This window comes from Girardinichthys multiradiatus, chromosome 9 (assembly GCF_021462225.1).
Source record: "Girardinichthys multiradiatus isolate DD_20200921_A chromosome 9, DD_fGirMul_XY1, whole genome shotgun sequence".
Classification (NCBI taxonomy): Eukaryota; Metazoa; Chordata; class Actinopteri; order Cyprinodontiformes; family Goodeidae; genus Girardinichthys; species Girardinichthys multiradiatus.
Genome location: NC_061802.1, coordinates 18972746 through 18999083, shown reverse-complemented (window position 1 = coordinate 18999083; position 26338 = coordinate 18972746). Strand labels below are relative to the sequence as shown.

Here is a 26338-nt window from a genome sequence, read left to right as displayed (position 1 = left end):
TTAATGACAACACTCAAAAAGAATGCAGGGTTTCCTACCAGGTTTTGGAAGCTCAGCATAATTCATAGGTTTAGCAACCGATGTATCAGCTGCAATGATATCAGTATGGTCATCCATCTGAATAAAAAAAGCTGCTATAGTTACACATTTGCAGTGTTTAAATGTTTCCTTGTCTAAGATGGACTTTGTTGATAGAGAATCAACTATTGACATGGGAAGCAAAGCTGTCCATGGTACCCAAGTCAAAAAAACCTGGGCTGAGCTGCTGCCTTGTTGCCGTTCCAATTTCTCTAAGACCAACAGTGAGCACAAAATGGATTGAGGAAGGTGGATGGGTTGGGCTAAAGCTCAAGGTTCCTGTCCTGATAGAGAATTGGTCTTATCAAGAAAATAATGACAGGCTTGGCAGCAATTAGTGAGCAAAATAATTCTGAATATGCAGAAGTTTAAATAAGTAGAGTCTGGTGAGAGACCGGTAAAATGAGTTTTCCACATAATTGCTCAATGTCCCAGACATGACAGTAAAGGTCAGTGAGGATTTGGGTCTTTCCCACATTGAAAACAGTTGGAGCATTAGATACAAAATGAACTTATAAATCAAAAACATTGAAAGGTTGTGGGAAGAATACTGGTACACTCAGCTGAAAATACAATCATTAAAAAGAAAAGTAGACAGTGGACATTTGTGAGTGGCCAGAAAAAATAAAGAGGAATTGTTTCTGCGTACATGTGCAACATCTCCATGTGATGCTTAACCAGAGCAGCATATTTTTAATTTGTATACAATAGTTGACAAGGTTGGATTCTGTTATAGTGTCTTATATGATGATGGATCCTGGGGAAATATGAAGAGAGGGACTGAGTTCTGTTTGCATTGCTGGTAGTAATTTAGACTTGTTTCTGGTGAGTGTTGGACAGAATTTGCAAAATGATATAATTGGGAAGAATTTATCTGTCGCCATGGTGCAGGGTGGTAGGGTTTCCACTTTCACCACTTTTTGGGATTGCACATTTGTGGATTTCAGTTGATGCTGTGCTGATGGCATCATCAGCACAGCATCAAACAGTTATCCAGTTGGGAGTTTGCATCCAAGGGTCGAAGGGTCCTCAGCTGAAGAACACTCCTAAGCTAGATTGCCAACTTTTGGCAGTTAATCAGGAGCTGCCTCAAGTAAATGGCTCTTTTGTTTTTTGGATAGAGGAACAATGTAGCGATTGATTCAAAATTGAACTGGGGAGATAATTGCAATGTCACAGAATCTATACAGATCTGATGAGAGTGGCAAAATTACAGATTTCCGTCTAACAATGATCCAGCCCCAACATTGATGATTATCTACGGGTAAATACCAAAAGAATGACCTGGTGAATACAAACTACCAAAGAACTCTTCCCTTAAACGATTGCTGGGCTCAGCTCTAGAGAGGTGAGGAGATTATGAAAAGACAGGTCAGAAACACTGCTGCGCCAGCTGAGGTATTATGAATATGTCCCACTTGGAATAGGCCACCGGGCAGACAAAGGACTCACTGGCTTGCTTGTTAAAACCTCAGTCAGCCTGAAAGTGCTGGAAGAGGCAGCTGTTGAGAGTTTAGTTTAGAGTATGTTTGTAAAGATGAATCCCTCCACTACATGTTTCTTAATAAGTGGTAGTGTTTCATATTATTTAGATATGTTGGTGTAGATTTTAGTCAAACAGGACATGACAATCCTAATTGTGTAAAAACAAGGAAACAGGACTTCTCGTTCCTGAAAGATGTTTCAACTCTCATCCAAAAAGTTTCTTCAGTTAAAACATAATTTGGGATTTAATGCCTTATAAATTGTTCAGGTGGTTTCAGTGAGAATGACTCAAAAGACCCAAAGAATGTTCAAGTGGGTCAGGGCCCTGGACCTTAACAGTGCCATCAGTATGATTGTTTTAACTATAAGGCAGGAACTCCAAACCTATGATCAGAACTGAAAAAGTATTTTAAATGAGAGGTAAAGCATCTTTCTCAAAATGATTATATTACCATAAAATGTATGTAGTGCAAAGGAGAAGTTATACCATGATTACACCACAATAACACACGTTTTGTGGTAATGAAAAAGTCTTGGGCATCATCTCCATCACCTCTGGCTGCTCTTTCAGAGTGCCATTTTGTTCACTCTCTAGTTCTGTAGTTAATTTTTTTGATAAGTCCCACTTACATCCTAACAGTAACATATACGTATGTGAAATAATGCTTAGGGTATACAACATTTTAATGTTTGCCTTTATTAAAACCTGTGTTCCCTACATTCTTTGAAACATTTATAGGCATCTTTTCTGTTTCTCTAAACTGAGATATAGACTCAGAGATGTAGTCTTAAAGAGGAAAGAATATTAATCACATTACTTCACTCTTCCTTCAACCTTTACCACAATAACGTAGCACTTTTTCAGCACATAGGACTTTTAAGTCTTATTAACTGCCAGCCCTGAGGTGCTCACAGCACCTGAGGGCTGTGAGCATGTTGTATGAATTCAGTCACCTGGGTTGTTGGCAGATGTATATGCATGAAGCTGGCTGTCCAGGCCACATCCCTTTGCTATTCTCTATGCATGAGCTGGGCCAATTTAAAAGCCATCACCCCTTCAGTTTTGACAAATCTACTTCTTTTTCCCAATTCTCCTTTGATGTGGTGCAAAGAGTCTTATACTCTCCCCTTTTAACTTTTTAAATAATAAACATGTAAAATGATTTCCATAGCTTTGTTTTATTTTAGAAACTTAAACATTTTCAGCAAGCAAATACCCTGAGCAGCTGAACATACTGTATCATTCAGCTGGGCAAGTATGACTTTATTTATGTATACTCTCCGTAGCAGTGATTGCTGTGTATAATTATAGCAAACTGATTAACATATGAAGTTAGGCAACAAGATTTAATATCCAACCAATTTACGAGCAAAAATTTAAATAAAGTAAAAAGGAAGACTGGATGCCAATACATTTATCTGGTACTTTTCTGTTGAATTTCTCTATTTCTCAAAAAATGTTGAATAATAGATAGAAAAACTATTTTTTAATAGATAAATCTTATGTTAAGCCCTACACATGAGGACAACTGTTGACAATCCCTGACACCTTCCACAAAGAGTGTAAACCACAAAAAGTAATTGCTAAACAAGACGGGTATTCACAGAAGACTCAGAAGGTGTGTGTATGGATTCTATATACTGTACAGTGGATGGACATGCTTTTCAGCAGGTCATGGTTTCTGTGATGAAAATGCCATTTTATTGATCTTATGTAATCAAATTTCCTGAATTTACTGAATTTAGGTTTTTATTACCTGTAAGCCATGTTGGAAATGATTGGAACATGTCACTCTGAATAATTAAACTATATGTTTCACTTTTTGAATTGACATACTGAAATAATTTAGGATTCCAGTGCAATTGTTATTGAAATTCCCCTGCATAAGATAATATACAAACATGCACTTGGTTATATCAAATTTGCATTACTAATAAGATGATCAGTTAGATACTTCCCTGGGTGCCACTCACCCTAACAATGCCTAATGTAACATCTCTTTGCACCAGTGGTGGTACTGACAGGAGCCAGATATCTAAGTGACCACAGTCGCTCTTTTTATGCAGCAAAAGGCAGCAAAAGATCAGGACACACCCATTCCTTTAAAGATCTTAGGGGAGCTTCTTCTATTTCTGACTCAATCACTATGACCTTAACTCTTTCCTCCTTTTACAACCTTACCTTTTGTACAACCTCTTAGCCTATGTCTTAGTTCTTCAACCTCCAATCATACCTTATTACAACACTGCAAGTTCAGAGGATCAGAGGATTCAGTGACTGAACTCTCACCTGAGTGAATTTCTTCAAAATTGAACTTTTTTTTTAATAAAAAAGAAAGGCAGAGGGCAGAAGGCATGCCATCAGGAACTGAAAATTCTGGTATGGAGGTATAAAGTGGTGAATCAAGAGGAAAAGGTAAACAGTAAGTGGAGAGATAGTTTCTGAGAGTAAAAAAAGAATGGTGAAGTCACTCAGTGACAGCAAAGGGGATATTTCTGAGTAAACAACCCAAAACTTATTAAGCTTCCAATAAGAGATCAGGGACATGAGGGTCATCCATGTGGTGAACATCAACCTATTGATTTGCTGTTTATGCCTTGTCTGCCCTTCTCTGCTCACCAATAACAGCACTTGAGTTCCAGCTCAGCAGTGAATAGCAACATATGAGCGCAAAAATATTGGTCCTCTTGTAATTTTCATCCAAACTACCCAAATCCCAACCAGAAAAATATGTCCTCTATTGCAGCACTGCACTAAACTGAATTAATGTGTAATAGAAGTACATTTACTGTCTGTTAATAGCACCTGTGTGTGTGAGCACATAACCTGTTGCCAACTGGTATTGAACTAAACAGCACAAAATTTATGTATTATTAAAACTGTAAGTGCTGTTTGGGAGTGAGATTGGACTTGTTCGTCAGCGGCAACATGGAGATGACCCAGGAGGTAAACAAAGCAAGTTTAGATCCTTTTAGATTTGTACAGTGTGAGGAACGTCAGGATCTAAGTACTATTTAGAGAGCCATTACAGTTTCTTTTCAGTCAGTGTCAAGCATCAATAGACATGCCCTGTCATGACCAGTTTCATCCTGTCTTGGCTAGTAGTTAAAGACCTAAACCACGCAAGGTATGCCAGCAGAAATGCATGTCAACATTCCAACATGCAAAGCAAGGTACAAACTTATGATATCTGCCTCACGGCCAACAACTTCCCTTGAACACTTGAACCTGACTACTTTAGAGTGAGGTGTACATATGCTGCTATTTAATTTATTCTTTCTACAGGCATATTAGTCTTGTAACCACTTTAACATTTCTTATTGCCTCTTTGTTCACTCTTTTTTTCCTACCTTTTGCAGTCTGTCATATTTGCTCTTTCTCTAGCTGTTGGAAACAAGTGGAAGAGGGCAAAGGTCATCTCAGATGCAGGCAGACAGGAAGAGCAGACAGATCTATTACTGATACTGCCAAGCTTATTCTTCACTGTCTCATTACCGGGTGGCCAATGCCTGCCTGCTGGCCCATTCTCTCTCTCTCAGTCTTTCTATTTTTTTTTTCATTTCTTTGTCTCTATCTCTCTGCTGAACACACATCACACATAAACACCACACAAACCAAACAGTCTGACATGCTGACCGTTCACCACTTCGCACACACGTCAGGACAAAAACCTACTTTCTCTCTGTCTCTTCCTCTCTCGCTCTCTCTAACACTGGCACACACACTCACACCTGCTCTTGTTTTCTTTTGTGTTTAATTATTTTTTATTTAGTCTAAGCCTTGGCCAAACTTGCCCTTTCAGTGTGCATACAAAGCCGTGGGTTTGCCACGGCTTTGTATGCACACTCATTCAACAACAAGGCAGCATGAATTAGTAAAGCAATGGCATAAAGAGAGGAGAAAAACCAAGCCAAAAATAAATAAATACAAAAAATAATGCAGAACAAAATATTCTTTAGAAAATACATTATGTAGACATGAATGTCACATTGAGTGCATAAGTTGGAATTTACTTTAGATTTTCTCTAATCCACACAGGGTCAATGTTATCCAAACAGGCTTAAATCTGCAAAGAAATACCCACGATAAACTAGACGATTCTGGTACATTTGTGCTACTGTTTACAGGAAAGCAAGTTTAACAGCATCAACTGCGAGGGTACTGCCAAGAAATAAGTGACTGTTTCAAATTGAACACCTTAAAGCATGACTAACATTTTAAGCCGCCCACATAGACAAGCCAAATGCCATCTTGAGAAAGGTTTATTGGTCAAAGGAAACAAAGAGTAAACTATTTGGCAACAGTAACAATTAATGTTTGGAAGAACGAAGGTGAGTCACTCTTAAGAATCTTTACTAACTGTCAGGCATAGTGGTGGTAGCATAATGCTGAGGGTCTGTTTTGCTGACAGTGGCACTTTGTGCAGTACAGAATGTGGGTAGAGTAATGAAGCTGGGCAACTACATTTAAATGAAGAACTAGTCAGATGACACATATTAAGGTGTTCAAACAAGATACTAATCCTAACATTCCGCTTTGGAATTGGCCACAACCTTAATCCCACTGAAAATTTATTGACAATGCTTAGCATTTCTCATAAGAAGAGTTGTCAAATATTGAGACAGATATATAGTAAATGTTTGAATGCCCCACATGAGTACAACTTGCATGCTCATGATGCCACTATAGATAAAGAAAACGCTACTGTAAAGAAAAGATCATTATTCTTGCGTCCATTTTGGCAACAACTTAACCAGCCTCATTTTCTTTTTATTATAGTTTAGACTGGATGCTTAAAAACGAAATCCATCAACAAGAAAAAAAATGGACATTGGCAATATTTTAAACCTGGAGATGTAACATCTCAGCATTCAGTTAAGTTCACTTTATTTATCCAACACCATTTCACAGTGACGGTCATCTCAAAACACCTTTTAAAGGCAAACAAGTCCGATTTAGAGCCAATTTTACACAGTCTACGTCAATCAAAAACCAAACCTAAAGAGGCACTGTTCATAGAGTTTCTAGGTGAAAAAAGGTAATGAAATTCACCATAACCTATGCTGTCCTCCCATGAAAGGGACCCTCATGCCTTACATATCTCTAGGTCGATAGCCTCAGCTTGAATGATTTTGTGCTGGATTGTGACATAATTTCCACTCAGTATACAATTGGCAAATGAAAGAACCATTTTACAGAAGTATGTTGACTAGATTATATTAAATTGTTTCTATATCTTAGATAAAAAATAAACTCAAAGTCTCTAAAAGTGAACAAACATGAGCAAAACAAATATTAGGCCTTAAAGATCAGATCAGAGGGTGGTTAAAGCTGAAACTACAAAAAAACTGTTAAAAATATGTATAAACAAAATGAGTGCGAGGTATGAAAACCAGACATGCACTGTGGTTTAGAGAAAGAGGGAAGTTAGATGATTGGAAGGTAATTGATAGTGCTAGAACATACAGAGACCGAGAGGGATAGGTTTGATTTGTTCCATCTGGCTGGGAGTGGAAAAAGAAAATAAGGAGGATATGAGCTTAAACGTTTGTGTATATGGAAGAGCATCTGTGTCTATGTGTTTAAACAGACATAAGTCAGGTTTTGGTGCCTTCTGGGTCATGCAGAGTGAAGCGGAGACTTCTATAGTCTCAACACAGTGGTTTAATTTAACAGACTGAATCATTTCTGCCTCTAGATCTGCTCTGCCAGACTGGGATCTGTTTCAGGGCAATGCAAAGAGAAGGATGGAATCTTTAAAAACTTTAAAAGGCCAAACATCTGATCATATTTAATACATATAAGTCCATGAGATTTATCAGGAAGAATCTCATTTCAGCTTTAATCACAAAGCAAAACTGCAGCAGAATAAACGGGGAAATACTCAAAGGACAGCTCCCTGTGATCTTCTCACAACACAGGGAGCTGACAGTCCCCCAGTGGCAACTTTGCATTATTTCTGACACTGTAAAAAACACAGTGGGGAAAAATGCTAAATCAAAAGAAAACAAACAAAAAAAAAAAAACAGGACAACAAAAACCAACAGCAAGCCGCAAGTCGTGTCATCTCCAGAGTGCACTTCATATTCCTGTTTGTCCCCTTCCAAGGACTCCCAGAGGACTCTGTGAAAGTCTTAGTGGAGCCAGATGGCCCCCATCTTAGGTAGTCAGGTGTGGCAGTGAAATAACAGCCAAGGAGGTGTCACAGTCAAAGCTAAATGCACCCGTCATTGCCATCAACATATGTGCACAAATGCAAACACAGTACCAAACAACAGAATAGAAAGAGAGGCTTTATCATTGTTAGAGAATGATTTAAAAAAAAACAAGGAAAAAAGAAATTCAGTTAAACGTTTATTAGTATCTGTGTCATAGTATGTGTATTTCTGTAGTTGTTGAAGTACTAGGTGTGGTTTTGTGCAAGTAATTTCTAAACAGATCCCTTATTTTGTTAGTAAATCAGTTCTTTCTATACAATAAAATGCTATGAAGCACTTTCCTATGCATGTTTGTGCATTTACCAGTGGCTATACATACTGTAAATGTAAGACAGACATGCACTCCATTATTACGATAAAAAACATGCAATTGATATTTTTTGATTTTCTGGTTTGGTGAAAAATCAGCTGTGTTCAGTGGAAAGTTTTTATCTCTGTAACTACTACCCCAATAATTATGCTATGCATTGTTGATCAAAATGTTACTGTGCATTTGCATTTGATAATGCACCAGGCGGGTTCTAATGCAGCTCAGCATTCTCACATATGTGCGCCACGCCTTTCCAGCCAAGTCAACCAACGTGGCGACCCATTTTCTGTCTCTCTAAATCCCGGACCACATCCCCTCTGTTTACTGGAAACGTTTCCCTTGTGCCTTGTCCCATATCCTGTAATCCTTTGCCATGATCCAAGAACCCATGTTCAGTCATTGTCCTCCTCATCTGTTCTACAATGCCAATCATCCACATCACCTTCTGTTGTCTCACTTAATCTTGAGACAACTTTCCTTGAATTTTAAATACTTGCTGTTCTTCCTCATCTCCAGTCTTCTTAACTCTCGGCTAACAATCTCCATTTTCCCATTTCTGCATGTACTTGACAGATATTACATATAGCTTATGTTCTCCATATTACAGAAGTCATCTATCCCAGGTTCCTTCCTGATATTGATGGGTTAATTCAGCGGGCCTGTGCCCAGTTAAAGATAGAAAACAGGGCATTTCTGCTATAGTCCACAGACATGTATCTGTCAAATTGTCCTCCATCATCACACTTACATCCCTCCTTTAGTGCTTATTCTTGCCTGTGGGAGATACCTGCCTACTTCCTCCGGGGTCTGGAGCTGATTTTAATACCTTCACATTTGTCATCGGCTTGTGTGGACTGCTCTGGATTTTTTTCGGTGCTCCTTCTGAAGGCCCCAGTGTGCACTTGCCCAAGTATGTAGTCCAGAATTTCAGTTTGCATGTTGATTGTTGTTTATTCTTTATGCTTTTATTTTGCAAAGGTCTTTTGAGATTGGAGTGTTAAAACCCTGTGTAAACACAATGAGCTTTCATATGAACATACCAACCCAAATTTGTTTTTTTGGAGATGTGCAGAGAATTTGGTTTGTGAAAGGGACAAGATAATTTTAGGAATCACTGGTTTTGATCGGCTGGAAATTCAAAATTGACACCTTTTTCAAACTCACTGAATGCACTATTTATGTAGTGCTGATTGTTGTTCATTTGAGCTATAAGACAGAGCAATTATTTCAGCAAATAACAGGAAGGCTACACGGAGTATAGCAAAGATGCTCTGTTCTATCCTTTTGAAGCTTTCACCATCTGTCTGTCAGAGAACCTGCGGGATTTGAACATGTTGACAGCCTTTTAGAAATATCGCAGTGAAGCTACATTTCCCACAGTTTACAAAGGGAGATTGCTGTTTTTGTAATGCTAGCTGCTAATTGCTAATATAAAATGATAACACCAGTTTAAAATGTAAAACAATCGTACAATTGTGACAAGAAATTGGAATGGACTACAGTTGGCATCGGCAGATAAAACCTCTACAATAACCTGACATCAGAAATCAGTCATAAAATCCTTATTTTGACATTTCTAATTTTTTGCTCCTTATTTTTTGGTTGGCCATTTGCCAATCTCACATTAAAAAATGGCGAATGTCTCAAATGGGCTTGGTCAAAAAAGATAATAAAATATGGGGACCAAAGCATTTTAAAGGCAAACATAATACAAGTAGCTTCACAAATGGATAGACAACAATCAAATAGCTTACTCCTAGTAAAATTATTCAAATAGTTACTACATCTCTATACTAGAGGAACCCAAAGCACCGCAGGTTTGTGTCTTGCAATAACTAAGCCAAGTTGGGCAAGGTTTCTTATCTCTAGCCCAACGCTCCTATCAGACAAATGCTGCCCACACCAGTGCTGGTGGATCTGACAGCCAGAAAGGCCTAGTGTTTGTGCTCTCAGCCAGGCAGCATTAGCTCAGCTCCATCCAGCCCTGGAATCAAGGCAGATGGCAGTCGAACAGAAAAGAGGAAAAAAAAAAGAAATTGCGCTGTGTGGGTCTTTGTATCTAAATCAGTCAGAAAAAGGTGGAATATAAAAGATAAATTCTGGTATGTAGCAACATGTTCACCTCTGATAACATTCTCATGACCTTAAATGGTATTTTGTCCACGTCTAATCTTAAGTAGCGCTTTATCATGTTCTATTGTGCTCTATTTGTTATTTTACACCTGCTTTATCTGTGCGTACTCTTGTATGGGATGTCCAGGCACATCTGTCAGCTGCTGTGTCCTGACTGTCTGTGGATGCCCAATCAATCCAATTCATCGAGGGAGTCTAACGGCTGCCAATGAGACGTCTAGCTATTACATGTATGGCAGTAGATTGGTCTCATCAAAATAATATATAATTAACAAACATCCATCAAAATTTTCAACTGTAAAATACTTTGTAATTGCAATTTTCCTAGTTTTTATAAATATTAACATGGTTTGGGTAGATTACTAATTTGAACCACAGATTTAGCATCTTTTGAATTTAATAGGTAAAAGCTTTGCAAATGAAGGACTGACCTTCAAAATATATTAATGTATTTTTCTGCAAAGACAAAATTAGCTGGAGCAAAGAGCTTGTTTTAAATATGGAAGATTTTTTGATAAAAGTAAGTGTAAGTATTTCAGATAAATATACACAAAGTATGATGTGTGTGAAAACTGTACTATTTAAAATAAGCTGTCCAGAAATTGGGGTCAGGACCCCACGGGAAAATCGGTAATTTTCTGGTCTTGAGGTCCTTTTTAAAAAAATCCAAGCAAAAAGCAGACATTCTTATTTTAAGATCAGATTTTGCTCTAAATCCTTCAACATATGAAAAACAGTACCTAAAAATTTGTAATAAAAAGTCATTGGTATTTGATGCTGCTTTAGTTTAAATTTTTAAATAACTACTTAACTGATACCAAAATGTATTAGTTTCTTTCTCTGTTATATTTAGGTCCAGCAGCTAAAAAGTTTCAGAACCACTTGAGTTATTGAAATTCCAGTCACAATGCCTCGCGTTCATGTAAATATACAACATTATCTCCATTCCAAGATGTCTTCATGTAAAAAAGAAAAACATGTGGATGATTTACCTCTGATGATGGAGAGCTTGGCGTTGACGGTAATCTCGCCCTCGCTGTTCTCGGCTACACATTCGTAAATGTTCTCATCGCGTGGAGCTCGAAGAGGCTGAATTCTGAGAACAGCACCAGCACCCTCGTCAAATTCAATGGTCTGTGAAATGAAGCATGAAGAACAATGTTCGGTTGCTTTTGTTTGGGATTTCATTTTTAAATACCATATGTTGGCAATATGGTGCAAGTGAAGAGGAGATCACCATTGGATCACCAATTAGCAATGAACAACACAGAGCTATAAATTTATTACATTTTCGTGCTTACTTCTACAATCTGCTACTTTAGTTGACCAAAAGTAGTGCATCTATACCGCTAAAAACTACACAATAATAATTCCAATAATTCATATATTGAAACATGAACTCAGTATTTATTTATGCTTTATGAATCCTGACAGTGGAAAATAGTTTAAGCTTATAAACTAAAAGACAAGTAACAATCCCAGGCATATTATCAGGTTTTGTGGTTTGTCATGTTAGTATCACAGTATGACAATATTTTATTCACACTGTCAGCCTAACACAACTATGAACAGGGTACCACGGTGACAGTTTAAAATGTAGACAGTACTCTTCATGTTTGGTATATTATTTTCTTCTGAAGCCAGAGGATCTTAAAAAATCTATTAAAGAAACAGATTTTGCCTCTACACAGTTTGTGCTTTGTGTTTTGATTTTGTTTACATCTGTAATCAGACCCTTTTTTGCTTTGTTCTTGTGTTTCTTAGGTTTGTTGACTTTGGAACAACAAACACTGGTGACACGGTGATTGATAAAAACAGTATAATAGGAACTACTTAAACAGCCATTTATTTTTTGTTTATATGAAGTTGACATATTTGTGAGGGACTGGTCAAAGAAGATGGTCAGACTCCCAGCCTCACTGCAAAAACTACAGTTACAGTGTCTACCCCCAGCCTCCTAAATAAAAAGGCCTTATTGCTTCAACGGTTAGAGCAATGTGTGACTTTGAGACACAACCAGGAGTTTTCAGCAGCTCTGCTGTTCATGTGACGCACATCCCAGGCCTGAGCGGCTAATTAGGCTAAAAACACTGCAGAGCACGGCGTCATGATCAATATCAAAGCAGCTGTCTACAGGGTAGAGGAGATAGGAACAAAAATAAAACAACCACTTTAAAACCCACATTACAAATTTTTAAGTAAAACTAAATGGTAAGAAGGGAAGTGTTCATTCAGCTGGGCTCCTTCGCGCCCTTGGCTTTGTTTTCTACTTAGCATGCAGAAGAGCAGCCAGCAAAGACAGAACCTGTCTTTTTATTTTGTCCTCATTTGGGATTATGATCTTCCCGTTGCTACTGTCATTTTTTATTTATTTTTTTGCTTTTAAGCGCCCTCTCTCAGTTTTCCTCATGCCGCCATATGAGGGTGTGCAAGTTCGAGTGTGTGCATAGATCTGAGTGCTGTCACTGTTGTTACTGTTAAATAAAACAACTTTTTAATTAAGAGACATTGAACATCAGTGAAGACTTTTAGAGATGCCATCTGGGATGCCTACCGAGAAATGAATACCAAACATCATGAATAACACACAGGCATAATCATGCTGACAGAGCTGCCTCCAGAAAAAGAAAAAAAATATATCACTTGAAAAACGTGACAATAACATAGTTAGTCAAGTGCAAAAAGGTAAGAGTTAGAGGAAGGGAAGGGATCTGCATTTCATTACTGAGCAGCTGGAGTTAATGACGGACATGTCCATGAAAGGTGTGATGGCCGTTGTCTTCATCAGTTTGTAAAAATTGTGAGAGGAAAGGTAAGAAAAATTAAAAAGGATATCAATTCTTGCTGGAAGAAAACTGCTTGCAGTGTTAATGTGGTTTAAGATTTGAATTTAGGTCTGAACATTTCCAACTCATGAATTTGCTTTGCGGGAAGCTAAACCTTCACCCAGTCTCAAGTCTTTTTCACCCTCTAACAGTTTTCTTCCAAGATTGCCCTGTAATTACCTCCACCCATCCTTCCATCAACTGACCAGCATCCCTGTCTCTGCTGAAGAAAAGCATCCTTGCTGCCACCATTGTGTATCAAGATAGGGGGCTGTGTATTCAGGCTGATATACAGTGTTGACAGCGTACACAAACCCATCGTAATTTGCATGTAGACCAAAAAGTAGAATTTTGGTCTCATCTGACCAGAGACTGCATTGAACTACTTACAGCTTTCTTTCAACTTTGACTTTTATCTTGGCATTCTTGTATGAAGGTCAGATCTGTGAAACGCCCAATCGTTGTCCTATGAAGAGACTCTCCAGCCTGAGCAGTGAATATATGTTGTTCCTCCAGAGATACCTCAGTCCTCTGGGCTTCTTCTCTGAACAAGTCACTGGGGATGTGTGAGGTCCCCAGTGATCCCACTTCAAATGATCCAACATCATCCCAGTGCCCAAGAAACCCTCCATCCTAGGATTAAATGACAACAGGCCTGTAGCTCTGACATCTGTGGTCATGAAATCCTTTGACCGCCTGGTGTTGAAGCACCTGAAATACATCACGGGCCCCCTGCTGGACCCCCTGCAGTTTGCTTACTGAGCAAACAGGTCGGCAGATGATTCTGTTAACTTAGGTCTACACTTCTTCCTGCAACACCTCGACCACCCAGGGACATACGCCAGGATCCTGTTTGTAGACTTCAACTCGGCTTTCAACACTATCATACCAGACATCCTCCACCAGAAGCTCACCCAGCTCAACGTCCCAGCCTCCACCTGCCAGTGGATCAACAGCTTCCTGACAGACCGACAGCAGCAGGTGAGACTGGGGAGCATCTTCTCCTGCAGCAGATCTATAAGTACTGGTGCCCCCCAGGGATGTGTTCTATCCCCACTCCTCTTCTCCCTGTACACAAATGACTGCACCTCATCGGACTTGTCCGTGAAACTCCTTAAGTTTGCAGATGACACCACTGTCCTTGGTCTGATCCAGGACGGTGATGAGTCTGCATACAGACAAGAGGTGGATCGGCTGGTACACTGGTGTTGTCAGAACTACCTTGAACTCAACCCTCTCAAGACTGTGGAAATGGTGGTGGACCTTCGGAGAACACCACTCCCATACACCCCCCTCACCATCCTCAACAACACCGTGTCAGCTGTGGACCACTTCAGGTTCCTGGGAACCACCATCTCTGAGGACCTGAGATGGTCCTCACACGTAGACACTGTTCGAAAGAAGGCCCAGCAGAGACTGTACTTCCTGAGGCAACTCAAGAAGTACAACCTTCCACAGGAGCTGCTGGTCATCTTCTACACTGCCATCATTCAATCTGTCCTGTCTTCATACATCTCAGTGTGGTTTGGCTCATCCACAAAACAGGACAGGTCCAGACTGCAACGAATAATCAGGTCTGCAGAGAGAATAATCAGGGCTGACCTTCCCTCCATCCAGGACTTATATAGGTCTAGGGTCAGGAAAAGAGCTGCTAAAATCTCTGCAGACCCCACACACCCTGCACATAAACTGTTTAGAGGTTTACCTTCAGGCCGTCGCTACAGAGCACTGTTTACTAAAACCAGCCGCCACAGAAACAGTTTCTTCCCCCAGGCTGTTTCTCTGATGAACATTTAATAGAGTACCAAACAACTGCATACTAAAGTTGCAAATACACCTTTGTGTATATGTATATTTAAGGGCATAAAGATATATGCATAAATATATTTAAAAACCCAGAGAGCAAAGTGTACAGGAGTCAAATTCCTTGTTTGTATGTACAAACTTGGCAATAAAGCTGATTCTGATAAATGCCCTCTCTGCCCAGCTGGTCAGTTTAGGTGGGTGGCCATGTTTTCGTGGGTCAGAGCTCAGTGATATTGTTTTTTTAACCTAATCCTGTTTAAAACCTCTTCACAATTTTATTGCTGAGTGGTGTGCTGTGTTCCTTGGTTTTCATGATGCCGCTTATTCACTAACAACACTTTACTTTACACACAGGTGGGCTCCATTTACTAATCATGCACTATTTAGTGCTGGTCTATCAGATAAAATCCTAAAAAAGTACATTGAACTTTGTGGTTGTAATGAGACAGAAATGGGAACAAGTTTAACATTTGCTACATGTACATTAAATTAAAAATAGGATACCTAAGATTCCACTACTAATCAATTTAGTATAAATCAGAATCAAAAGCAGAGAACAAGATGTCCTCTAGTATCACACAAAAACTATTTAATGTGATTAATTCCATTGCCTATTTTCAGAGTACATTTGTTAATTCACCTTACAAGACCAGCATGCGAACAATTAGATTTGTAATTCTTTGGGTGACAGTATTTTGTATGACATGACAGTAAGATAAACCCGCTGTCTCTCCATATTAAGTCAGCCCAGCACACCTGTGAAAAGGAAGCAAGGAACAGCATGGTTCACAAATTTACCTCTATGCGCTGAGAGTTCACCTTCTTCCCTTTCTTGTTCCAACTAACTTTCGGCTTGGGGTTGCCTGTTGCCTGGCAGACAAAGGAGACCACGCCCCCCGAGACACCGATCTGGTCAACAGGAACTTTAGTGAAGCGCGGCGGAGCTGGAGAGCAAAGAAAAACATACATTACCACAGGCCATAAGATAAATGCTGCAGCACTGCTGCTAACTCAGTTCCTTTAATTACATTTCACAAAGACCACACATCCAAATGTCAACTGAGTGCATGCGCAACCATCCACACATATCTAATCTTGGTCTGTATCTAATTTTCACTTTGCACATCTCACTTGTATCTACTCCTCAAACTGCTGTGCTCTACAACTTTCAAATTTATATGGTAATACCCAGGTTGTGATAATTAAAAGCTTAAATATATATCATTCCACAAGGAAATAGAAAAAGGACAAGGTCCAATACAGAGCCAAACTCTTAGGAAAAGGTAATTAAAGTTATGACCCTATAAAAGGGAGTTTTCCACTTTATGGTAATAACTAACAGTTTCTACCACTGGACATGGTAAGTAACTATCGGTAGTTGAAACTGAACAAACTTCAAACCAACGGAAAAAAATCCATTGCAGTCCATCAAAACTTTTACACACATCTGGGTTAAAGTAGATTTAAGTGAAAAAACTGGATAGAAAAAGAGAGAAAAAAAACCATGGCCCTCCTAGGGAACTTGTTAAATCTGAATCACACAGATATACGGCAATGATCAAACGGCCAAGAGCACAACATCAAATTAATAATTGAGGGACCACGGGCCAACACAGGTCTCCAAGCATAGCTAAACACATATGAGGGAAAATTCCTGCATTCATTATCAGGAAAGAGAGGTGGGGAGAAGAATAAAGAAAACAGAAACTGCATGAGAAATGGCAGAGAAAAAGAACAAGGGTAGGTGAGGTGCATCAGGAAAATAGGGCAGCTACACTCAAAGTACAACCCCCTGCCTACAAATAGTACACCAAACATTTCTGATGAATATATTGTGTAGGAATACAACCAACTATTACAGTTTTCTTCCAATCAGGTCAGTATGTAATTCCTAATAAGATAGGCACTATAAAGGATAAATAATTTTTTGCTACCTTTTCACTCTTCTAAAGCTGTCATCTTCATTTCACTGTTACATGTTTATGCTGAAAATGTTGGGTGAAAGCTGCAACACCAACATCAAGTGTTGTTTTCGAAATAAAAAAAATTGAAAAAGAAAAGGAAGAAAAGGTCTAATAAAAACACATACAACAAAAGTTAAAACTTTTTTCAATATATATTTCACAGTGATCTATATGTTGAGAATACTATAAAGGTCATGGTGTAATATAAGCACCTTAGCCATCTCGCTCTCTACCAGGAAGTGGCCTACTTCATCTTCGTGCTGCATAAAATGATCCCTTCTGGCATTTTAGACTTTCAATTTCCATCCTGAACATCACTGCGCAGCTTTGCACAACACAGCTCCTCCAGATTTGACCTCCCTTTACAATGTGCCCTCTGTTGAGACAGAAGAGGGCTTTACACAAAGCGAGCTCATGGCAGTGGTTCTCACTGAAGGCCGGCATTCTTTGATTAGTTTTCCCGTGAATCGTTTGACATTTCCACCAAGTCGCATTCTACCCCTCTCTACTGTTTTGCAAGATGAGAGAGATGTAAAATAAATGTGAATGCCTGGATGTCTCTCTAAATTTACCTCCTGACAGACTCCAGACTTTTTTTAATACAATGTACTGTATATAGTTTTGAGTTTTACCTGAGGTAGGGTTTAAATAAAATAGGAAACCAGCCAAAAGAGAAAGGTGTGAAGAAAAAAAAACCGGATGGGATGGAAATAAAATTGAAAAAATGACACAGTCATGAATGACAGGACAAGTGAAGGAGCAGGTAGAAAGGTCAGTGGTGGAAAGAATGCTGGAAGAGCAGAAAACGAAGGCGACAAGAGGTCCAGAAACTAGGAAATTGTTAAGAATGAGTGTGGTAGAAAGAGTGCTGGACAACTCATCAAAAACTTTTCCAAGCTTTCACAAACTCTAGTTCTTATTATTTGAACCTACCAATTGCTAAGCTGCACTACACAGGGAAATGCTTGAGGGTGCTTGAGAACCACAAAGCACTTTTTTCATCCTGTCTTTGACCCATCAAGATAAAACAACTGTAATGCTTACAGGCCCAATTGATTTTACTGCATCTCACCAATAAAAGATGTGACAGATGTATAAGAAGGATCATTTCAAAGTCTACTTTGCTATGCTTTTTTCACTTTTAAAAATAGGTAAGTAGGGATAGTTTACATAGAGCCTTTCACTTATGAAAATAAAAGGTCCTTTACAATAAAATAAGGTTTAATGAGCCATAAAATATAATTAGGAGCCATACACAGCAGTCAAAACCAAAGACAAGAAGTTTCAAAATCTAAAACGAGCTGTTTCCCAAAAAATCTAGTCAGGAGTCTCAAGGCAGACTTGAGTCCCATCTGGAGATGATCAAGTGTTTTGCCGTGATTTAAATAAGAACTAAATACATGGATGATCATCTTGAATATATGTTTTAGAAGCTAAAGTTGTTTAAAAAAAATTTCTCAACTGAAAGAAATTTCAAGCATGTTTTTAGTAGTGATTGGTTCTAGACGTGGATTGATCAAACACATCAGTTCTTCAGACTTGACTAGATAGCTGGGTCCAAATAACCAGTTTGTGAAAATGATGATTTAGAGTCCTTAATGTAGCAATAAAACTGGGTACCAGCTCTGTGTACAGGTCCTTCTCAAAATATTAGCATATTGTGATAAAGTTCATTATTTTCCATAATGTCATGATGAAAATTTAACATTCATATATTTTAGATTTATTGCACACTAACTGAAATATTTCAGGTCTTTTATTGTCTTAATACGGATGATTTTGGCATACAGCTCATGAAAACCCAAAATTCCTATCTCACAAAATTAGCATATTTCATCCGACCAATAAAAGAAAAGTGTTTTAAATACAAAAAACGTCAACCTTCAAATAATCATGCACAGTTATGCACTCAATACTTGGTCGGGAATCCTTTTGCAGAAATGACTGCTTCAATGCGGCGTGGCATGGAGGCAATCAGCCTGTGGCACTGCTGAGGTCTTATGGAGGCCCAGGATGCTTCGATAGCGGCCTTTAGCTCATCCAGAGTGTTGGGTCTTGAGTCTCTCAACGTTCTCTTCACAATATCCCACAGATTCTCTATGGGGTTCAGGTCAGGAGAGTTGGCAGGCCAATTGAGCACAGTGATACCATGGTCAGTAAACCATTTACCAGTGGTTTTGGCACTGTGAGCAGGTGCCAGGTCGTGCTGAAAAATGAAATCTTCATCTCCATAAAGCTTTTCAGCAGATGGAAGCATGAAGTGCTCCAAAATCTCCTGATAGCTAGCTGCATTGACCCTGCCCTTGATAAAACACAGTGGACCAACACCAGCAGCTGACACGGCACCCCAGACCATCACTGACTGTGGGTACTTGACACTGGACTTCTGGCATTTTGGCATTTCCTTCTCCCCAGTCTTCCTCCAGACTCTGGCACCTTGATTTCCGAATGACATGCAGAATTTGCTTGCATCCGAAAAAAGTACTTTGGACCACTGAGCAACAGTCCAGTGCTGCTTCTCTGTAGCCCAGATCAGGCGGTTCTGCCACTGTTTCTGGTTCAAAAGTGGCTTGACCTGGGGAATGCGGCACCTGTAGCCCATTTCCTGCACACTCCTGTGCACGGTGGCTCTGAATGTTTCTACTCCAGACTCAGTCCACTGCTTCCGCAGGTCCCCCAAGGTCTGGAATCGGCCCTTCTCCACAATCTTCCTCAGGGTCCGGTCACCTCTTCTCGTTGTGCAGCGTTTTCTGCCACACTTTTTCCTTCCCACAGACTTCCCACTGAGGTGCCTTGATACAGCACTCTGGGAACAGCCTATTCGTTCAGAAATTTCTTTCTGTGTCTTACCTTCTTGCTTGAGGGTGTCAATAGTGGCCTTCTGGACAGCAGTCAGGTCGGCAGTCTTACCCATGATTGGGGTTTTGAGTGATGAACCAGGCTGGGAGTTTTAAAGGCCTCAGGAATCTTTTGCAGGTGTTTAGAGTTAACTCGTTGATTCAGATGATTAGGTTCATAGATCGTTTAGAGACCCTTTTAATGATATGCTAATTTTGTGAGATAGGAATTTTGGGTTTTCATGAGCTGTATGCCAAAATCATCCGTATTAAGACAATAAAAGGCCTGAAATATTTCAGTTAGTGTGCAATGAATCTAAAATATATGAATGTTAAATTTTCATCATTACATTATGGAAAATAATGAACTTTATCACAATATGCTAATATTTTGAGAAGGACCTGTATTTGGTAGAAAATGTTTTTAATTTTAAAATCTGTGTAAAAAGGACAGTAGAAAACTGGTCCTGACACAAAGTCCTGTGGGACTGCAGGTGAAAAGCTGACTTAATCTTACCTGAATGTGAACTATTCTTAATGACAATCAGATATTCCCACCATATCATGGATTTTTTAAGGTGTTATGGTGCACAGTGTCAAATGCCACTGTAAGATCTACTAAAACATAATCAGTGAATCTGAAGGTAAGGATCTTAACACTCTGCCCCGAGCAGTAGAATGCTCAATTTATGTTGCAGTTTTTAGAGCGTTAAGTGTGTTTAAGTGATACAGGTTTTATTCCCCCAAATTGACTGCAAACTTAAATTTTTGGCTTGTTTTTTAATAGTACCATTTAAGATGCCTAATTCAATACAGAAGATAATGAGAGGGAGGAAAGTTTAGAATACAATGAATATTTCTTTTGTATGTTATTGTGTGTTTTGAAAGAGCCTGTGTGTGTTTTTATGTGCTTACCATCAAGCACCCCTTCAGTTGGCTATGGGTCTGTGAATTAAAATTATACTGTAATTACTACAGGGGGTTTATAGTTCATGACTGTGTGAACTCTGAGGAGCATATTTAACCTTTTTCCTGTTCTTTTTAGCTATGTGCCTCTGGGCCTCATCTGCCAGTTAGTGCCGACTTTAAACATGATCTTTTTTTTCCTGAAATTTTAACCTCACCTAATTGAAAGGTGGGAAAGGTTGAACAATGTCTGGATTTTAAGTGCTTAAAATGTTTTGCGGTCATGAGTGATGGCCTGGACCAACCCAAAATATCAATAGGTGCTTTGGATAGGTTGTGACATCAAGAACAAATAAAATGCAGTGAAGCTTTCAGGCTTTTTTTTCATTTATACTGCCATGTAATGTTAATAGATATACAGGGGTTGGACAATGAAACTGAAACACCTGTCATTTTAGTGTGGGAGGTTTCATGGCTAAATTGGACCAGCCTGGTAGCCAGTCTTCATTGATTGCACATTGCACCAGTAAGAGCAGAGTGTGAAGGTTCAATTAGCAGGGTAAGAGCACAGTTTTGCTCAAAATATTGAAATGAACACAACATTATGGGTGACATACCAGAGTTCAAAAGAGGACAAATTCTTGGTGCACGTCTTGCTGGCGCATCTGTGACCAAGACAGCAAGTTTTTGTGATGTATCAAGAGCCATGGTATCCAGGGTAATGTCAGCATACCACCAAGAAGGACGAACCACATCCAACAGGATTAACTGTGGACGCAAGAGGAAGCTGTCTGAAAGGGATGTTCAGGTGCAAACCCGGATTGTATCCAAAAAACATAAAACCACGGCTGCCCAAATCACGGCAGAATTAAATGTGAACCTCAACTCTCCTGTTTCCACCAGAACTGTCCTTCAGGAGCTCCACAGGGTCAATATACACGGCCGGGCTGCTATAGCCAAACCTTTGGTCACTCATGTCAATGCCAAACATCGGTTTCAATGGTGCAAGGAGCGCAAATCTTGGGCTGTGGACATTGTGAAACATGTATTGTTCTCTGATGACTCCACCTTTACTGTTTTCCCCACATCCGGGAGAGTTATGGTGTGGAGAAGCCCCAAAGAAGCGTACCACCCAGACTGTTGCATGCCCAGAGTGAAGCATGGGGGTGGATCAGTGATGGTTTGGGCTGCCATATCATGGCATTCCCTTGGCCCAATACTTGTGCTAGATGGGCGCGTCACTGCCAAGGACTACCGAACCATTCTTGAGGACCATGTGCATCCAATGGTTCAAACATTGTATCCTGAAGGCGGTGCCGTGTATCAGGATGACAACGCACCAATACACACAGCAAGACTGGTGAAAGATTGGTTTGATGAGCATGAAAGTGAAGTTGAACATCTCCCATGGCCTGCACAGACACCAGATCTAAATATTATTGAGCCACTTTGGGGTGTTTTGGAGGAGCGAGTCAGGAAACGTTTTCCTCCACCAGTATCACGTAGTGACCTGGCCAATATCCTGCAAGAATGGCTTAAAATCCCTCTGACTACTGTGCAGGACTTGTATATGTCATTCCCAAGACGAATTCACGCTGTATTCGCCGCAAAAGGAGGCCCTACACCATACTAATAAATGATTGCGGTCTAAAACCAGGTGTTTCAGTTTCATTTTCCAACCCCTGTAGATATAGATAGCAAATTCAGTTGAAAAACCACAAGATTATGCCACCTGCATCTTGATTATTTCAACTCTGTGACCTTTTATTGTTTACTCAATCTCCTGCCAGAACTGAAAACTGCATGGAGGGACTAGCACATGAAAAATAATATAATAAAAATTCTTTTTAGGCTTCATTTCTTTTAGTATTGCTTATAATACCATATCATATTGAGCATTACTGAGAAGACTTAGGCAAATAATTATATTGCAGTAAAGATGCATTCTTACTTGTACATGACAATAAAATCTTGAATCGCTGAAGAAAAATATTTACTTTTTTTAAGGGGTAAATTAGAATTTGGGATAGAGGTGCACAATATCTTGAATTGCAGTCAATACTGTAATATTAATGTGTGCAATATTGCAATAGTGACAGACGTTTTGGCTGCAACATTTGGTAGGATTTTACATTTCAAGTCTCATGCATGCAAATTCAGTAAACTCAAGTCATATAATTTTCCAAATTCCAAAAAATGTTGTCTTTTTTACATAAAATACATAATCTCTGTCATCTTTATGCATCAGAGTGAATCACGTATATTCCAACAGTTGTTAGGGCAGGAACCTTACATTCATCTTTGTAGTCAGAGGTCACCTACAAAATATTCTGTGGCAAAACTGACAGAAAAACAGATGTGCCACATCCTGGAATCACCAGCTGCTTTGTTAATACCAATGAGGCTACAGGTAAATAACAGACTCTGTCAACTGTTTTCTTGAGAAGAATTACATAGAGAGAAAAACATATTAATAAAAAAATATTTCAAAATTATGTCTGTACGGAATAATCATGGATAATATATAACTCTGATTAGTAAAATGTTTGGATCTTCACTGTTTTATATCTGTTGACAAGTTGTAGGTATGACATTAGCGCCTGATTAAAATGTTTTAGTACAACTCTCCCATCAGTGCATCAGCTTCTTTTCCAATGGACAAATTAGAAGCTATAATTCAAATTGCAACATCAGTGTTAAAACTTCATCCCGTGGAACTTGCACCGTGACTTACTCCTATATTTACTGAGATTCAACTAAACTCTTAGCTTAGGAAAAAATTCACTTGAATTGTAGTTTTGAATCTGTATTTGAAATGTTTTTCCCGTTTATAATGTCAAAACCCTCTAATTAAACTGTGCCAGTGCAGAAAACACAACTGCAAAGTAAAACACTACCTAAATACAAATTCTTCATTAATACTCCCAAGTACATCAACATACATCAAGTGTTTTAGAACCACTTTCTTATTTAATGGTTATTTTTATGTTTCTGACTATTTTGATTGTACATAGATTCTCACTGAAGGCATCAAAACAAATGAATGCACTTATTCCACATCAACACTTATGGAATTATGAGGCAAACGAAAAACTTTATATATGGTTTTTATTTTAGATTTCTTAAAGTATAGCTGCCCTTTGGTGTGGTGACTGAAATATTAGCCTTTGGCTGCCTCTCAATGACCATCTGGGAAGTTATTTTAAGACTCTGGAAAACCATTTCAGGTGACCATCTCATGAAGCTTATGGAGAGAACGGCAAGAGAGCAAAGCAGTAATCAAAGGAAAGGGTGATTATTTTGAAGAATCAAAAATCTAAAAATGTTTAGAGTTCTTTCACACACTGTTTACTATATAATTCCATGTGTGTTCATTCATAGTTTTGTTGCCTTTGGTGAGAATCTACAATGTAAATAGTCCTAAAAATAAAGAAACGCATTAAGGAAGAAAGTGTATCTAAAACTTTTTACCGGTAGCGTATGTCTTGTAATGATTTAGCAAAAACCACCTGTTTCATTTATATTAAGTCGACGATAGTTTGCACTGGTTTCGTATTTGGACCACATATTTACAATTCAGCTGGAAAGAGGTTGCAATCCGTTACATTACAGCAAAGCAGAACAGACTCACAGGCTGGTAACAAAGAAACCTGTCATGCTTTGCATTGGTTAGGCATGAAAAGAAACAGTCTACTTGAAAAGAATGACAGGTTTGCATTTGGATTGAAACAGACTCTTTAAGAGATTGCCTTCATGGCGTAAATTTGTTTAAACTCTGTTGCTCTATTCTCTGGTGAGGCCTGTAGGCAGTGAGGAGGTTTTACACCTGGAGTGGCACGATGTGATGGTGACAAGACTTTGTGCTCTGTGCAACATCCTTTGGTGTGATCTGGAGCTGGAGTATTCAAGCTTAAAAAAAGCCAAGAAATGATAGGATTCTTTGTCTGTGCCATTTGTTTAAATGCTTCTTTCTATTTATTGTAGCATGTCTTAAAATACGTTTATAAATAAGAAAAGGTAAGCAAGCATGCATTATGTTCACAGATGTGACATTGAAAGGACATTCCTCATGCAGTGGACTGTCCCTTTTAATGTCTCCCTCTGTTCCTTAAGCTTTTCCCAGATAAGCACACAGAGTCCAGTCTTTATCAGGCTGGCAGGGGGACACGGACTCAGCTAAAACAACCAGCAATGGGGCACTGGTATCTTCACACCTCCCCAAGAATAGAACTGATCACCGCACATTGGGCTGCTCAGAAAGAGGGGAGGGGGCGCACTCACACTGTGCACACAGACGCTTGTTTAGCTAATACAGCAACCACCTGCTACTGGCCGCTACCTCCGCTGGACCCGATAACACAGAACACACTGGCACTGCGATTTTAACGTGGTGGAGAGTGGGAGGTGGGAATGTGAATAAGAGATGCCTCCATTTACAGTACTTTGCTGTTGTTGTTTGATTGGGAGGGGGGCTGTAAGAGGAGGTGGGGAGTGGCTTTATGACTAATACCATAATTGGCAGAAAAGGGTTCTCTACTCATAAATAGGAGCCATTATCCACTGAATTAGCAAAGTGGGAGACAAAATGATGGAGAGCCATTCAGTGATTTGCGGGGAAAGGAAGAGAACTGGTAAAGAGGACTTGTTATCCATCTTGCTAGAAATAGGTATTGTTCACAGCACATTTGCCAGTAACATCTGAAAAGAACATCTGGCAATATCAGAAGTGTGATCTAATAAAAAAAACAACTCCATCTTATTTGGTAACTTGAATCCCCCCAAAAAGTTATTAATTGCTGACGATGCACATTCAAATTAACTTAAAACTTTTTTATTACTTTTTTTGTTTGAGTTTTTTCTGAAATATTATTCCTAAAATTATCAGCTACTAATTAATTATTATTAACAATTATAGAAATTGCATAATTTTTCCACATATTTCAATACTTACTGTCACATGTTCTTAAAGGACCCTCCTTTATCTTTATTTTTAGAGTTTTATCAAGTTATAAAGTTTCTCTACCACAGAAATGTGACACATGCACTGCTTATACTTAAATACTAGAAGCATCACATATTTTTGCATGTTATTTCGATTAATGTTATTGAAGTCAGGTCTTCCTATTATTTTATGCCAGGCAAATTTCTGCCAAAAGGCATTTGATGGACATTTTTGGACAACTCACTGACATTCATAAAAATTGAAAACCTCAGAAAGCAGCATAAATGTTCAAAGCAAATGGATATAATAAACGACTATATAAAAAAGTAATATGAAAACAAAGAAAAAGATAATAAGCATAAAATAAAAACATAAATATCAGTTTTTAACATTGTTCACTGGTAAAATAATAAGTTTCTCTCTAATGTTCATACCAACACGTGATTTGTGTTTGTTGTTTTTATTTTTTTAAACTGTGTTGTGTCTGGCAGAGTAGCGTTCAGAATTGTTGTCTAAGTGCCAAGAAAAAGCCCAACAGCTTTACTTTCATAAGTGGAGCATTACAGCTAACGCTTTAAAGCTCTGCTTGATATTTATAAAAGAAACTTCATTAAAAACTGCTTTGGGATTATTTCAGTTGTTACGGACACAGAGACAGAAACGAAAAGGAAAAAAATAAGAAGCACAAAAGAGAGATGTGGGGCAATAAGGAAAAAGGAGGAGAGACAGAAAAGAATGGAGGAGAGAAAGAAGGATGAAAAGAATACACCTTCATATTAACAGCTTTTTTTACCAAAAATGCATGGTGCTTATGAATGCAAGATGTATTTAGT

The 26338-nt window shown here is 38.8% G+C and overlaps 1 protein-coding gene across 18 annotated transcripts in view; it reads right to left on the bottom strand.

Moving 5' to 3' along the window:
* The window catches only part of ptprsa (protein tyrosine phosphatase receptor type Sa), a 305879-nt gene that overhangs the window by 129601 nt on the left and 149940 nt on the right, over window positions 1-26338 (bottom strand). For all 18 annotated transcript variants that reach the window (XM_047374444.1, XM_047374455.1, XM_047374443.1 and 15 more), the window contains 2 exons: window positions 15655-15800; window positions 11218-11359 (listed from right to left, as the gene is read on the bottom strand). In XM_047374444.1, the coding sequence (XP_047230400.1) occupies window positions 11218-11359; window positions 15655-15800 (288 nt within the window). The remainder of the gene's footprint in view (window positions 1-11217; window positions 11360-15654; window positions 15801-26338) is intronic.